Source organism: Ambystoma mexicanum, chromosome 6q, assembly GCF_040938575.1.
Source record: "Ambystoma mexicanum isolate Mex_15411 chromosome 6q, UKY_AmexF1_1, whole genome shotgun sequence".
In the NCBI taxonomy this organism is placed as follows: Eukaryota; Metazoa; Chordata; class Amphibia; order Caudata; family Ambystomatidae; genus Ambystoma; species Ambystoma mexicanum.
Genome location: NC_090937.1, coordinates 1,113,815,287 through 1,113,832,695, shown reverse-complemented (window position 1 = coordinate 1,113,832,695; position 17,409 = coordinate 1,113,815,287). Strand labels below are relative to the sequence as shown.

General features: G+C 42.5%; 1 protein-coding gene across 1 annotated transcript in view; it reads left to right on the top strand.

Moving 5' to 3' along the window:
* Positions 1 to 16,800, top strand: part of ZAR1 (zygote arrest 1) — a 146,127-nt gene extending 129,327 nt beyond the window's left edge. The window contains exon 4 of the mRNA XM_069631697.1: positions 16,543 to 16,800. Within this exon, the coding sequence (XP_069487798.1) occupies positions 16,543 to 16,686 (144 nt within the window). The 3' untranslated portion in view covers positions 16,687 to 16,800. The remainder of the gene's footprint in view (positions 1 to 16,542) is intronic.
* The last annotated feature ends 609 nt before the right edge of the window (positions 16,801 to 17,409 follow it).

The following is a 17,409-nucleotide window of genomic DNA, read 5'->3' as shown; positions in this document are numbered from 1 at the left end:
CCTTCAAACTCAACCAGACGGAATCACACGCACTATCGCCTAGCAGGGAGACCCTATGTCACTGCAGGAACAGCTGGAGAAGTTCAGGGCATTGGCAGAAAGATAAAATATATATTGCAGCCAGCTAGAGCCAGATGCTACGGGGAGGGCAATAAAGCCGGGAAACTGCTGGCGTCAATTAAACTGGAACGTGGGTTTAAGCCCATCACATCCGTCATGGACACGGATGGATGGTGCACACTGAACATGACAAAATAGTTTCTGCAGACTTTTACTCCATGCAGGAATACCGTCAGTGTTACTGGAACTGGAACAGTACATGTACTCTTTCCCCCTGCCAGGCTAGATCCTGTGGAAGCAGAGGTTCTGGAACGCCCCCTAACGCTGGAAGAGGTTGTCCGAGCAATTAAAGACCTGTCAGCGGGTAAGGCCCCTGGCCCTGATGGCCTTCCAGTAAACATTTAGAAATGCGTCTTAACTGAGCTGGCCCCCAAGATACTCGAGATATAGGAAACGTCTGACAACTGGCTCACTTCCCGAATCTATGCCAGAAGCTACTATTACTGTCCTGCTCAAACACCACAAACCCCCGCAAGATCTTAAGTCATACCGTCTCTGTTCGCTCATTAACACTGACACAAATATTTGCGAAAGTCATAGCAAATATCCTTCCCCATATGAATAAACTGATACACCCGGACCAATCAGGTTTTATACCAACCAGATATACATCCCTGAACCTTAGAAGATTGTTTGCGATAATAGCACAACTAGAGCTGAAGGCAGACGCAGTAGCGGTGTCATTAGACACCGAAAAAGCATTTGATTCCATTTCCTGGGCATACATGTATTCGGTACTGAAACGTATGGGTTTCGGCCTGCATTTCCGAAGATGTATTCAGTTGCTATATAAAGAACCCAAAGCCAGAGTACGTACTAACCAAAAATGTTTCCCCGGCCTTCACGCTTGAGAGGCACACGGCAGGGGTGTCCCCTTGCGCCCCCCCTAATTTTTGCTCTCATGACAGTGGGGCGTGCAGCATATCTGCGCCACAAACCCTCACATTGGGGTATTCAAATTCGAGGGCATCTCCAACTTATTATATGCAGACGACACCCTGTTGTATCTGCTAGACCCTGAAACAAACCCCCTGCCAGTCATCCAAGATGTCACAACATTTTTGGGTTACAATATTAACCAAGCCAAATCCGAAATTATTCCTCTCACTAAGCGCCCAAAACGCTTGCCAGCCATGTCACAATTTCGTTGGTCACCCGATGTTGCCCAATACCTAGGTATTGTCATTGCGACGGGTAGAAATAAACTGAGAACAATCTGGCCCCATACATCTCACAGTTGGAGACCAAGCTAACCCTATGCTCCAAGCTCCCAATTTCGATAAATGGGCGCAAATTGCTCAAGATGGTAGTGGTCCCAAAATTACTGTATCTATTTAGAAATGTCCCCATTTGGCCAGGTAAAGCCCTCTTTGACAGGCTACAAAGAATGGCATCCAAATTTCTGTGGAGAGGAGAGCAGGCCAGACAGTAGCTCAGTGTGAAATGACACCGGAGGCCTGGCTGTACCAAAATTCATCCTATATTACTACGCGGCACAGGCACAATATGCCAAATTCGAGTTCCAAATATGCACACATACAGGCAGAGAAACAATTAGCTGCCCCTAATGACATATTTTCCATGATATTTACCAAAGCATGCATGAACCTGGACCCGGTGACCTGTACCGTTCGAGCCTGGGCAGCTTTATTCCAAAGGGTGGGATGTACATACCCATACTGGTCCCCAACCCCGCTATGGCAACACATTGATATGGCCCCTGCACTGGATGCTGCGATGCAAATGGTCTGGGACCCGGAAAAGACCCTGACACTGGGCAACCTTTTACCAAACGGGGAATTTATACACTTGAACAAAGCATATAGTACATTTGATCAGAGCCTCACGGTTACCCTGAAAAATCGCCTGAAGGCAGTGCTTAAACACATCGTTCTCGGTTGGAACCGCAGCCACACCCTTTCATATTAGAGTTAATGGGCCAGGAGGGATTCAAGGGGAGCATCTCACAATTATATAGTAAGGTCCAGTCTCATACCCCCTCACAACACCATGAAAGGCAAATGGAAGTGCGACTTGGAAACCGAGATCGAGACGGAATGATCTAGATATTGGGCCTCATTACGACCCAGGCGGTAAGTTACCACCTGGGTCGTACCTTTACCACCATGGCGTAAACCATGTTTACGCCATGGTGGTTGGCGGACTTACCGCCCCATTCCGAGGTTGGCGGGGCGGTAAGTCCCCAATCCCCATTTACCCTTTCCCATTCTTGCCCCATAGGGCATAATGGGAGTGGGGAAGGCGTTAATTACGCCACCGTAAATTACGGTGGCGTAATTAACAAGGTCCCTTAGCGCCATGGATTTTAACACCTGCTAAAAGCAGGTGTTAAATCCTTCATGGCGCTAAGGGACCTCGGAATCAGGCGGTAAGGGTCGGCGCTGTTTACGCCGCCGTAAACCCCTTACCGCCTGGGTCGTAATGAGGCCCATTGCCAGTATCAGTGTCACTCAATGCCAATCTCAGGCAGGTCCAATTTGAACCATTTACAGGTCAGCCCCGCTAAGATTGCCAAATCTGACCAGTCCATGCAGGACCAATGTCCCAAGTGCAGCCTTCCTGATGCCAACTCATTCCAGGCGTATTGGGAATGCCCACCAACCAGGCAGTTTTGGGAGGAGGTGGCAAACAGCATACGTGATATACTGGATACACGTATACCAGCCACACCACTTAAATACCTCTTAAGGGATATTGGCAAGGCCCCCATCAGGATACGCAGACTTTTTGCGGTGGCCACCGCGGTGGCCAAGCACAATATTCCTAAACAGTGGAAAGCGAAAACAACCCCCACGATTCAGGGGTAGCTTCGCGACTTAATTGACATGTATGAATGTGAAGAAACATACGCAAGGGGCTTAATCCCCAGGAGTCGACCTAGACAGTTGGGCCCATTTGAGGCGATACCTGCAACCCTCAATTCAAGAAACAGTTGAGGAAATCTAGATAATACACCAAGAATAAATACAGTACCTCAAAAGTCAAAATTGTTTCTGTACTACCAGCCTGCACATGGTTTTGTACTGTGTAATTGATGCTGTTTGTTATGTTTGTCAGCTGGAAAACAGTTAAACACATTCTGTAGCTCTATACGCCTTCAACATTTTCTGCACACAACCTTTCCATTCAATGCCAATTGCAATGCTTGATGAATTATTTGATTCCATTAACCCTTTTAACTAAACAATTTGCTTTGGGTTTGTTTAGTGCTGTCCTGTGATTCTCTATATGGTGACTTTTGGAATAATTACACATTTTCAAAGAAGACAACTAAAGTTATTTTAGGGTATCCTTCTCTTGAAAAAATGGTTTGTCTATTCTATCACACACTTAGTTGTGGTAGAGACAAATTAAACTTCAAAACATTTTAAGGCATAGTCTACAATGACGAATCTGTATTCTGGACCCAGAACACTAATGGGGCCCATGAAGTTGATGGCTATTTCTTTCCCAATGCCCGTTCTGGAATCTCTACACTAACCATGAGTCTTCAGAGATTTGTCACTTGAACAAGGAACAAAACAGCCTATTTCACCCTCAACCATAGAGTCCATGCTTGGCCACCAAAATGTCACCGTTAATCTCCTCATGGGAAGACTTTTGCCTAAATGCCCCACATGGGCATGCTTCACGAGTTCACTGCATAGTGACAAAGAAGGAATTAACCTCTCCCCCTTGTCAAAACCCACTCCGAGCTTTATAACTCCTCCCTTACATGTAAAAAGGGAACTAACCTCCCCTCACCAGGGCGCCATCCACGCTCCTTCTTAGTAATTGCCTCTGTCAACTCCATATCCCCCTTATCACCTTTTATCCACATCTTTAGAAAATGCATCGTATACTATGTTCCCTATTTGAGCTACCTCCACTGCCCACCTGGCAACCCCCACACTTGGGGGAGTGTTTCTGTATCCCTACATTCCCCCTACCAGCCCTTGACACCTGATGTCTGCACTTACCCATGCACTTGCCACATGATGGACGTTACCTTACTTATCTATTCCCATGTACTGCACTGTCCGTGGCCCCTTCCCACGCACTTGCGCGATCTGAATGACACCTGGCCTAGTAGGATCGTTCTGTCCTCCCTTTGTTCCCCTCCCCTCCCTTGCCTTGTCGCGCCTTGAAACACTTGTGTACAAGCGTTATAAATGCCATATCATATAAAACCCATTCATGTATTTCCTCCCCAACCCTCTTGCCTTCCCTTGGGGACATAGACTGTCTGCTACCGGATTACAACCACCAGGAACAAAAGAACTACACAATTTTATTCTCTGTAGTGCTGACAAGCACCTGGCAATTCTAGGGGTATCTAGCCCCAAACCCCTCATAGAAAACACATGAGCTAATGGTTTGTGGTTGTTCCTTATGGTGTACAGGATGCCCACACATGTTTTAAAATGTGATGCCCAATTGCACACCAGGCTTTCTCTCTCAATTGTGGAATACCTTGGCTCTACCGGAGTGAATGTTCATTAAGCAAAAGCTACAAGCACCTCAACAGTCCATCTACGATCACAGTGGATTCCTGCACCAGGGGCATAGGGGCTGTTCTTTGTCAGTGTAGTCCCATAAGCAGGGTCAACTTTGTAAAGGGTCTGTGCATTGGCCAACTCTACCTTTTATCCATTTTAAAAGTGTCTTCCTCTCTCCCTTCCCGCACACATTCTGTCCCTTCAATTGTCTTAAAGGTGCCCACTCCCAAGAAACGTTTTCAACAAGCATCCACAACACCTAGAAAAGATCTTAGTTCATCCCTATTAGTAGAAGACTTGATCTGTAAAATTGCATCTACCATTTCTAGCCGGGTCTCAACACCCATGTGAGTGAGCATGTGCCCCAAGAACTTCACTTGATGCACCTTAAACTGACATTTCTCCTTAAAACCTCCACCATTTTGGCATGTTCCAGTTCACTTTTTGCCCCCACCAATATGTCCTGAAAACATCGGACAGCATCCAAGCCTACTAACAAATCGTCCATGATTTGAAAAACAAGCAGCGGAAGCTAAACCAAAAGGTAATCTCATGCACTGAAACCCCCCCATGGGAGTGCTGAATAGTGTAAAAGCCTTTGAAGATTCATGGAGATCCACTTGGTGGTATGCAGAAGATAAGTCGAGAGGAAAACCATTCGGCTTCCTTCATAGTGGATAGCATTTCACTCACTTTAGGTAAAGGGTGTCTGTTCACCAGAATATTCGTATTTAAATAACGCAAATCTACAGTCTGAGTTTGCCATCAGAACTTTGTTACTATCGCTGACAACCAAGCACTGCTCTCTATGGGTTCAATGACCTCTTGTTCAGATTTCTCAACTCCAGTCTAAGATACCTCACCTTATGTACACTGTGATTTGCATTTTCCAATAACTGAATCTTATGTACAAAACCCCTTAATCTCCCAATGCCATTACACTTTACCAAACCTTTTACCCATGTCACTGAACTTTTAAGAAACCTTCCTTCCTACCATGCATACTTGTGACTTCTTACCAGGGTGCAGCTCTAGCCCCAGCTTACCCTGCTGTTTCCAACATAGCAAAGTTACTTTGGTAGCCACATACACCTTATCATGAATGTTTCTCACCATGTGCAATATCGCAACCACACAAAACCCTTCACATCAATTCTCCCTCCCCCAAAATGCTTTGGGTTTTAAGCCCGTGTTGTGTGAAGTGTTTTTTTTTTTCTCGTCCCACAGCTTTGTTTTGCCTCTGAAATTATGGTATATGGCAGGCCTGATTCGGCTAAACCTCTAACATTACCTGCCAAATCAATGTGCACTTTGGGAGATACATAATCCCCTTCATCAACCACCTCTCCCACAATATGAATCACCTTGTTAGACCAATTATGTTAGTCATACTTCACACAAATGTCTCCAACCGTCAGGTTTGAATTGTTTTTACAAAATCTTGCAAAGTGACCTACAATGACTTCCTACGTCTCCCTCTCATAGCTGGGCACTCTTTTGGGTTTAATCCATTCAAAACCACCCCGGCGACAATGTCCTTTGCGCCCTCCCTGTTGAAAATGATTGCTCCCCAGGTCTGTTAGTCTTCTTTAATGCATACACCTTTGAATCTTCCCCCAAAGCCTCCCCTTCACCCTCTCCACATTTCACTAGCTGAACTATTTCTTTCATATTCTCAGCATTCAATTTGTTTAACTCAATACCTTTTACAATTGACAATGCTTCCTGTAAAGGGGGATTTTTCGGTTTGCCACAGCCTTTCCTGTATTTTGCAGTTTGAAGTATCTGATATAACTGATCTTACATAATTCCTCTTCCCTTCTTGTGAATTTACAGGAAGATAGCCCCCCTTAAACCAGCCACAAAACTATCCACTGTCTTCCCAACACCTTGTTTCTTCGAAAAACGTATCTTTCAAAAACTACATTTACTTGCTTACCATATTGTGCCTCTAGTTTTCCAATAGTCTTTCCATACAAACCCCACCTTGCTCCTCTTCAACATCTGGTATCTTTTTGATTACTTACAGATTCAGTACCCACACAGCACATCAAAGTAGAGAACATTCTCTCATCTGAAAACCTCTGAAATCCAGATGCTACGAAGTAAAATTTAAATAAATCTTTCCAATCCTCCCAATGGATTGGAGGCTCCCTGAGGGTTGCAAAAAATTTGGGGGTGGATCTAAATATTGAATGTCTAGACACAATTTAAAAAGACCAGTATATAATCAAGAAAAAGGGGAAAATAATGCAGTTGAAACGATGCAGGATCCACCTCCCACTGCACAGCTAAAAATGGACATGAAGGAAAAAAACTGTACTGCTTGCTGTGCGGGAACCACTTCCCACTGCACATAGAAACTTGTAACACTCCATGATGGAGCACCTCCACAGCACTTCAAAAGATTTGAACACCCCTATCGAAGAACATATCCAAATGCAGTGCAATATTTCGTCTGAAGATGGTGCTATACTTCAGACCATGGAGCATGAATGTCACTGTCTCACAATTTACATAAAGCTTTCATATTGATCACTTAGTTGGGAAAGCCTTGCCAGTTCGTCACGCATCCCAGTGCGCATGTCCGGCACTACTGCCTGGTTACAACCTCTCTGAATAAGGAAACTATTCTCCTCTGCCAACATTGAAACACTTGTGTATAGGCGCGTTATTAATGCCATAGCCTATCATTCTGATAACCGCTCCTGCTGAGACCCCTCCACTCACCACCCAAGTAAGGAACAGAATGCTGTGGAGCGAATGCCACGGAAGTGTTCTGAGTCCCAATAGGGTTCCCCTCAATTAAGTGGTACAATGTCTCAACAAAAGGTCCGATTGCCCCGACTGAGTTCATACTACACCTGTGTCCCTCAGTGAATAGAATTAATCTACCCACTTTCTGAGCTCCGGGGTGAGCTCCCGTTGAAAATGGCACTGTCGGCGTGGCTCCAGCAATGCATCACACAGCAACAAAGGTCCAATTTTGAAGTTTTTCCACCATTCACATACCTTCACTCATCCAGCGATCCATATGCCCAAAATTACAGCATTGATGCCCCTCCAACTGAGAATGGTAAACTGCACCTGCAGTCCAATAACCGTCCAATGCTGGGGTCTTTGTTGGTCCTCATCGTCGCCAATGAACGGTGGTGGCCGTGGAAGTAAACAATTGTCCAATTAGAAGTTGATAAACTTGCAAGTCTTATTCAAGATAAGAACCAATCACAGTGCTGAAGGGAAAACCAACGTATGTGAGGAAATTCGTTGCTGCGCGCGATAACATTCTGAAATAGATTGTTAGCCAATTACAACATGAATGGATAACATTTGTGGCACTATGCAGGATAAAGTTCTCTGGATGCATCTTAAACTGTGATGTACTGACCCTGTAGCAAGTGTGCCCAGCAGGGAATCGGCTGAGTTGTTGGGGTCACAATGAGGCAAGGGTGCCGGCCATCTCCCCTAATTTTGCTTTTGCGGTCAAGCTCTTGGCAGCCAAGGCTAGATGGCACTTTGTTTAGAGAATTGTCTCTTTTAGGGGGGGGGGGTAGAGAGGGTAGGCAGAGTGCAATACATCATTTACATTGACCGGTTACCATTGCCCCATAACATCTGTAATGTTTTAAATCTGGGATTGATCCCTTTTGTGGACTACTCGGACACCTGAAACTTAATGGAAGGACTGCGTCCCCATGAACAAATCCAGTTTGTCCTGACCTTGCATACAAATGGGAGCAGGATATTGTTGGCTTGATTCAAGTCAGACTAATCTAAATTGCTGACTAACCAACCTGCTTACTTAAGAGAACAAGCACATGGTCCAAATGTTGCACACTTCCCCTTTGTTTGCTAAAAATTGCCTTGGTCAAGAAGATGGTGGTCCAGAAGCTGCATGTTGCAAAACATTACCATATGGCCTGGTAGGTAATCATTGGTCTCCACACTCTGCTTAAACCCAGTACTTTGCATGCAAAGGCACCCAGATTGGTTGGGACATTGGTCAACAGCCTCCAAGCAGGGGAATGGCTGCTCCAGAGATGGAGCTTTATCTCTAGTGCTACCAGCGGTTTCACCTACTGGGCTTTCTGGGTTTAGGTATTCCTGTAGCTGTGGAAGAAGGCTGTCCGACCGTGGGTCAAACTTGAACGCTAGTCTTAAGATGAGAACAAAAGCACAGTGAGATGCAAAATACGGCTTGGGTGAATTTTCATGTTTGAAAAAGATCAACCTTGCAATGTATAAAAGACTGGATAAAGATTTTCCATTACAATTAAGCTCATAAAATGTTACTTTTTAATTTTTTACAATAAAATGAATACATGAAGAGCATACATCTCAATGCAATTACAATATATACAGATTAATTCAGCTAAGATCTAAGGATAGCAGAACATTTAATTGCAATTCATATGCATATTTGCGGAGAAATTAATCCCATAAGGGGTTGCATGTCAAAATAAGATCATGAAAATGCCGCTGTAAGTAACGGATTACTTTCTCCAATTGCGCCAGACAGAAAGCAAGCAAATGTTTTAAGGTTTCATATTCTTTTAAATTCTAGTAGAACCTGCATTTATTCTCGGATTTAGTAATTCTGCAATTTGCCAAAATCATTTGTTGACCAGATTCATCCTAAATCTGAAGAATACATTCCTATACCTGGAGCTTGGAAATGTTATCCTGTATGATTCAAGAATGTGAAATTTCTTGTGGGCAATATTTACAGTTCAGTAGTAGTAGTGGCTCATACACGACTCTCTTGTACTGATCCAGTCATATTGCCACGTTTGTTTGGCTCTGATTGGATTAGTCATCAGTAATTCACTCGATATATCTGCAATCGCCATGTCAGTTGTTTCCAAACTGCTATGGAGCGATGTTCAGTAGACTTCACATGCGTAGATGGAGCATTTAACAAGAACCTGATCTTGACGGTAAGGAATGCTTCTTGTATAAAGAGCACATTTTACATACATATGAAATGTTTAGAAGGAGCAGGTCCAATTCATGCCTCAGTATGCACATGGGTAGGCTCTGAGGTAAGGATAGAACTTGTTTCCAGAACAAGCCCTCTAGTCAATGCCAGAGGATTCTGGTCTCAACTCTTTTTTCTGCGTGATATACAATTATAGGAACTACCTTCTGATTATAGGCGAGTAGAGGAAGGATGGAGAACTTACCATATTTGCTAATTATTCGAACTTGGGCTACAGCTGTATGCCTTTTTTTAAAGTCCAATTAGATATTGGAGATCAGAGATATGATTAGTGTTTAGTCCCAAGTAACAGTATTCTTTGACTAGTTGTATGCGTTCGCCGTGTAAATACTAAATGTAAGAACATTTGTGAAGTTTATATTTAGAAACACACTTTTGTTTTCTGTAAATTGATCGTAACAATAGAATCTACATATCTTTCAAGTGCAGAAAGATTCTGAAGCCCCCTCAGTTTTGGCAAAAAGTACAAAGTCATCTGCATGAAATAACCAAGGGATAGTTTGTTGTCCCAATTTGGGAAAGTCGGAACAAGTTCTCGTATCCGACTTTAAAAAAAAAAGGCAATCTTGCTTTTAAGCCTATAAAGGTGGGAATGGGGCCGAAAGTTTGACATCCAGAGTGAGACATATTTGAATATGTCAGTACGTAATTGCAAAATCAACATTTGGATATAAGTAGGGCAAGTAGCATTTATGAGCTTAGTTCTCAGTAGTTCCTTGGAGACTGAGTCGAAGGTGGTCTTAAAATCAATGAAGGCCATGTAGAGTGGTTTCATCTGAGGTCCGTGCATTTTTAATGCATTGGTTTGGAGATTTATCACCGTTCCCAGACCCGAAACAAAGCCTGTTTCAAATGGGTCATGCATAGTTTGGTTTGTCATCCAAAGATTGAGATCTCTGAGAATTAGGTGAGTGAACAACTTGCCTGGAACATCAAGCAAAGCGGTCGGTTTGCAATTCTCAGGGAGGTGGGATCTCCTTTTTAAAAAAAAAAAAATGGGTACAATAACTGATTTTCACCATGATGGTGTGATCTGATGGGTCGTTATAACTCAAGTGAAAATGGTGTAAAGAATTTTGGCCCATGACTCTGGGTGCAGTTTGAGCATGGCATTACTAAGCCTAGAAATGTAACAGATAATGTCTTCAAGATCAAAGGCAATATTGATATCCCTGATTTACTCACTGACAGTGGCCAACCTGGAGGAGAAGCCTACAAAGTTTTTGATAGTACGGACTCCAAACTTCCTCTCTTGACCCATTTAAAAGAAAGCTTAAGACTCATTTGTTTGCATAGTTTTCAACCTCAGTAATCTCTAGGACTAGTTCTTGGCATGTCTTCCATGCATTTATTTGTTATGTTGTCTCTGTTCTTGTTGCGCCCTTAAGCCCAAGGGTCAATGACTGCGCAATATAAATTTAATAAAGTAAAAGGAACTGCATTTATCTGCACAGGAGTCTGGGTAAAATGATTGGCTCGCTTTAATAGGCCCCAGATCAAGGATGAATTTATGGAGGCTAAGGATTGTAGTATCCAAGTCTTATATTGTGTTTTAAGTTGTACCAGTTTTAATAACCTAGTTACCAAGATTAGTTCTCTTCTAGAGAGACGAAACGCAGTTTTCTCATCATGGAGTTCTGAATCCTACACATGTTTGGGTGTATAGTAACACTTGAGGTGAGTGGTGCAGGTTATATATTTGCAGAGCTGCAATATAGACGCCATCGGAATGTATTGGATCTGGATGCAATATATCAGTGGGATTCTCAATTTGCTGGTTCAGGTCTCTTAATAAATGAGTCCATCTAAACAGATTTCTGCCGCTTGAGACAGCGCACAGTTGTAATATTGTGGCTGAGGAAGAACCACAGGAAAGTCCATGACATAGCAGCTTGTGATCACTATGTAGTTGTGGCTTGACTTGAAAGTCATCAAAAGTGTGTGTAAATGTAATCAATGATTGGTTATATCACCCCCAGGTATTGTGTGGAGGGATGTTGCTGGGAGTTGTTCCATTGCCTATCTTCCTTCGATGACCAATGGTGTAAAAGGGTTGTATTTCCAGTAGTATCGTTAGATAGGAAATGCATGTTAAGGTCAGCAACTAATATGGTGTGATCTATTGAACCATTATTAATGATCAGATCTAGTACATATTCCAGATCATTGAAAAACATGTCATCCTTTATATTAGCATGGTTCCAATATACATTTATCAGGGCCAATTCTTATCAGCTGTATGAACATGTCCATGGATCAAGTTGGAGACCTGATGCAACTTTTACTTCTACAAGGCGGCCAGTCATGGGTCTGTGTCTTGCTGAAGCTTTCGCTGGAAGTATAGGCTGTAATCATCCCATACAGGAGGTTCAAGAAGCCAGACCTCCTATATTGCTGATGTCATAATTATTTTAAAAGTTCGAGTGGTTGACAAGATGCTTGTGGCCTCTTGTGTTCCAGCAGGCAAGGTGGTAGGTAAAGAAGCCTTAATTTTGATTTGAATCGCGCGAGAAGGTTGAATGACTCAGAATATGCTCTACCTGATGAAGCGCTTCAAAGGCTCCTTGGGAGCAGGCTATCTTTAGAGGTAATGAACAAGAATTTGTGCTCTTGCTCTCACCTGAGGGTTCGGCGATTGAGAAGTGATGGGATGTCACCAAAGCTATTGAAGTTACTAGTTCTATTTAAATCAGATGACAGAAAGTCTGCCTCTACATTGCAAAGTTACGTGATATTTGTAAGTCGTGTAACAGGTATTTTTTGCTTTAGGAGCAGAGACATTGCTAGTTTTTGGTAAGGACTGAGGCCAGTTCATAGGGTCAGATGGATCTGTTGGAATGCGAGGGTTATTTACAACTAAAGTTGCTGAATAGGTTTTTTTTTAAGCATTCCAAGCATGGCCAATGGGATTAATTTGCCTAGTCTGAGGTAAAGCAGCAAACCAAGCAACTGACTTTGCTATTTCAGATCGTCTTTCTTCGAAAGTCCAAAAGTTGTCCTTGCAGGGAAGCATGGGAACTTAGTCATTGGGTGTCACAGGGAAGGTTATCCAAGGAGTCGGAATGCAATTAGAAATGTTATCATTACAAAATTCCACCTTGTGGAATATTTAATAGTTTATACTGTAAATTAATCGGGCTAGTCGGGACTGTGGCTGTGCTTTGATTTTTCTGCATGTCTTTTTTTCTAGACAAGCTAAGTTTGCATATTTCTTGACAATAGCAGTCTGTCTGCGTTTATTTGGCAAGGCTAATGAATAAGATGTAGAGAGCCAGACCTGTTCACAGCTGTAGATTTCATATTTTTTAATTTCTTTTGAGGCTCTTGAGATTTTTTGGGGGAAAAAAATTGTAAATATTGGTTCAACAAAGTCTCTTGCATTTAGAAGATGTCAGCGTTATCCGCTTTACATTCGTCCCCATTAAACAAATGGGAAAGGCCCCTGGTGTTCCAGGCTTTGATTGTAAACCCTTTGTTGGGGCCTTCAACCTGACATTAGTGTCCCTGGTTGTAAAAGCTTTAGATAACGAATCCCAGGATTCACTCATGTCCTCCTTGCTTCCAATATTCGGTGCTTCCCAAATGATGCATACTTTGCAATGTAAATTGCGAAACTTCTATATATCGATATGAGGCCAAGAAGTTGAAATGTAGACATTTTCACTTCATTTGGAGTAGTTCTATATCTGTGTGGTCTAAAATGCTTATGGCTAGTGTATTTAACAGTGGGTTGGACAGCCCAACATTTTACAGCTATATAGAGGCAGCACGAGTTTAGCTTTGGCTGGCTAGACACCCTTCACCTGAGGGATTAGTAAGCTTGGAACAAATCTGCTTCTCGATGCTGTCACATTCCCTCTTGTGGCAGTCCTGCAGATTTCTCCTTGAATGTTCTGTCTACAGTGCTCTTATCTTGTGTTCAATCAGACAAATGTAAAATGTAGGATTTGCTTTCTCCCCTCTCTATGGGATAATTTAGGTTTTCATCCTGGGAGTTCAGATATTTGCACGCTGTTGGCCTATTCCAACTGGGTCCGCTAACCATGGCAAACCAAAGTCTATAGCTGAATGTGCCGCTGTAGTTTCCTTGCCTGGTGAAGGTTTTTGGTTACAGCTGAGGCACTAGGATGCCCATCCCAACGCATCCTTTTCATGGTGGAAATATCTGTTATATATCAATTACTGCACAAGGATTTACAACTATGTAGTCCTCTTAAAATGTGAATTTAAACACCCCTATATGATCCAGGAGGAGGGTTGATCACCAGTTATGTGGTGGAAATGGATCAGGGCAGCCACAGTTTCAATTTGGAGCATTTTGTTTGCTAGTGCAAACTAAGGTGGTATCGCACACTGCTACATTTGCAGAAGACTGTGCAAATATATCCTGCAGTCCTTGCGCCTATTAAATCACAAATTCTTTTTAAGGCATGTTTAACAGCTGTTGCAAGCATCCTACCCACGAGCTAAGCCTGACACCAACCTAGCAGCTTGTTTGATCGCCCAACATTGGAAAGCACATTGGTGATGGATAACCTATGAGTGGGGGGCACCAGAAGCATTTCAACTTGGTCACACTTGTCAAATGTTTGTTCGATATCCTTGTCATGGTGGTTACACATTTGCCTACATTAATCCTTCCCACGGCTGTCATGGTTCTTTGATACTTCTTGGTCTGAGCAGTTATAGCTGCAGTAAATTAACTTTGCTGATCACCAGCTCACAACTATTTTTCATAAGGAAGAACTTGTTGCATTGACCACTTTGTGCTTATGCCATTTGCTGTGATTTAAGTCTGTGGAGATTGAGACCAGAAGGGCAGAAAGGAGGATTGCATGAAGGCAACATTTCTTTATTTGGGGGTGAGTGGTGCAGGAGTATGCCAGTTTCCAATCCAGTAGAATTGGATATACTGGATAATTGGCAGGCAAAGAGGCGGTGGATTTAATGTGCAGTGACATGCAACTTTTTATTTGTGCATGAATTGCGTAGGAGTCCCAAGTCAAGGGAAAGTTACATGAAAACAATTGCTGTCGAAAGTGGAACTTTTTTGGTAGACTGAGGATAATCTTTTCAACATTAGTTTGACAGCTACATTTTTGTTAATGCTCAATAGCAGAAGGGGTGTATTTTATAAGTTGTGAAGTGATCACTATGATAACCCGAAGTAAATTGCATCTCTTTAGGAATTGGTGCTGGAACGGAAAGTAGAGTATGCAGATGGCAAAAATATAGGCAGTATGGTAAAGCAAAACTATGAAGAGATCTGAAGCTGGCATTTAGGTAGATGCGGCCGACATCCGCTTTCTATTTCTCTGGAAGAGGTTTGATAGGAAAACGTTTTGAATTAAACCTGTTGGTCTTATGCAATGCAAAAGGTTTCTTAGTAGAATTGTGAATAACCTGACCAAAACCCCATCTATCTAGGCATGTTTTAAATGTTAAAGGAACTAGCCCTGAAAACAGTTCAGATAAGAGCAATGGTGCAACAAATTAAATGTAATTATTACACCTTCCTGGCCAGACCAGAGAACATAAATGATCATGAAGTTGAAGCATCCTGATTCACGGCAGAGGCAATAGAAATATGAAGGTACTACAACTGAACAATTGCGATTTTAGATTGTAGATCTGGACGGCAATGGAGACTGCCAACCTGTTAATATGCAACAGGCAGTTCACCCCAGAACAATGGAAGATTTGCTGATAGCAACTCAACATGTGAATTAACTATTGTTGCCAATTTCTACAGGCTTGACTTGTACTTGTGATCCTTATTGCAAGTGCCACTTCTAGTCTGGGAAGAGAGCAGAGATGGGACTCTTCATTTGGTATAATGCCCCAAACATTACTCTTGCTTTTGGCAGCCAGTCTTAGTCCAAACTTCTCCTGTCGAAGCAGTAGAAATGTTTGCATCACATAGCCCATATCTGATCCTAGTACTGTACTGCCAACACTCCTATACCGTATCCATAACGGCCTGTATGGGAAAGTATTACATGACAACTGTGCTGCATACTAGGATAATTACAAAGTAGTTCTGCCTGGCTGTCCAAGCAGCACACAGACTTTAGCTGGGGATCCAGAGCATTACCTTCCTGCCACAAGCTAGACAACCAGCCTATTTTGCAAAAATAGTGTAAATACACAATCCGAATCTCTGGTTGGGATTTTCAGTCATGGAAAAAAGTATATAAGCCCCCACTGGTATAAGTGTAGAAGCAGGTTCTGGGAAAGGCTCCTGGCTGGAAGAGTCTATGGCAAAGTCCAAACGGCAGTCAAAACCTGGTCTAGAGAACTTGCTGCAGGCGGATTGGGGGGGGGGGGTCAAAGCTCTACCTTCCCCTCATAGAATATGCACAGTATAATGGATGTCTCTGTGCCAACATTGATTCCCTGTAGGGACAAAGACCCAATTAAAGCTAGGTTAAATCTGCCCCCCCCTGGTTAAAGGCCTCAACAAAATGTAACTGACATGGGTGTGGATGAACATCTGGTGCACTTCATTTTATGTCCTTTTATAAAAGGGAGAGGATGAGATGGCGGAGACCTTTTTTTTATTTTTTAGCACTAAACATAAGGTCTTGTAAGTAGGCAAGGTTTTTAATGTTCAACTGTATAAATTCACAATTGCTCTGACCCGATTACTTGGGTCAGTCTTTAAAGAAGAGATTTTGCTACATTTTTAATGCTGTCCTTTAAGGAAAGGTCCGGTTGTGATATTAACAAATAGTAAAGGATGTAGTTTTAGTAGGATCAAGTTATATAGTATTGATATTTATTTGGTCTCTTTTACTATGTAATGTGTTGTGATTTCATGCATTTGATATTTTAATGGAGAAATCAGAATACAAATTATGTTGAAGTAATCTAGTATTGGTGGATACTATATTGGGAGTGATGTGCATGATTTCTGCATTTCAGAGTTGCAAGCAGACCCGATGCACGTGTCCAGTGAAGCTTCGCCACGTAGACCCGAAACGGCCACATCGCCAGGATCTTTGTGGGAGATGCAAGGGCAAACGCCTGTCTTGTGACAGTACCTTCAGCTTCAAATATATCATTTAGTTAAATGAATTTTGTTTTTTGTTTTGAATAACTGTCAAAGTATAATATATACATCACATTCAAATAAATGTGAATGAAGAATTGACCAACAAATTCATTGGTCACAACATCCAATGTTTTTGCTCCTTTCGTCACAGCACATAATTGGAAAAGGCAGACAGCCCCTCCATAATCTTTGGTCTATCCTTAATATGCTACTCTTAGTACAGTAGTGGGAACACGCTAGTAGTTGTGACTGGTTTATATATAACCTTTAGACCTTTTACTAGATTTAAAAAATAGGATCACCTTGGCAGGGTTCATTAATGCCAAAAACCTTGCCTAAAGAACTGTCTTATCCGCACCAATGGATGGACTTGAGTCTGACATTCAGCAAGTATGACTGATAATTCTGCAATCTTAAATTCATAAACTCTTGTAGTGGTGTAGAAAAAAAACCTCTACCACTATTTAAATCTAAATGCTTGGCAGTGTCCAACCACATGGCTGGAGATTAAATGATCCAATATACATAGGCATGAAGGTTTGTCGCTTTAAGGATAAATCTGTGTTTGTGTAATTCACTCTTGTGTGGCAACCGTTGCTCAATGTGGTGTCTATTGACAAGTGTATGCTTTTGAGTGGTGCGTTTTGCTGATGCTTGATGCGCTTGGAATATTTGCAATATATTGGCATTTTAACTTTTAGCACCCAGGTGTCTCACTTATGTGACTGGTTGCATCC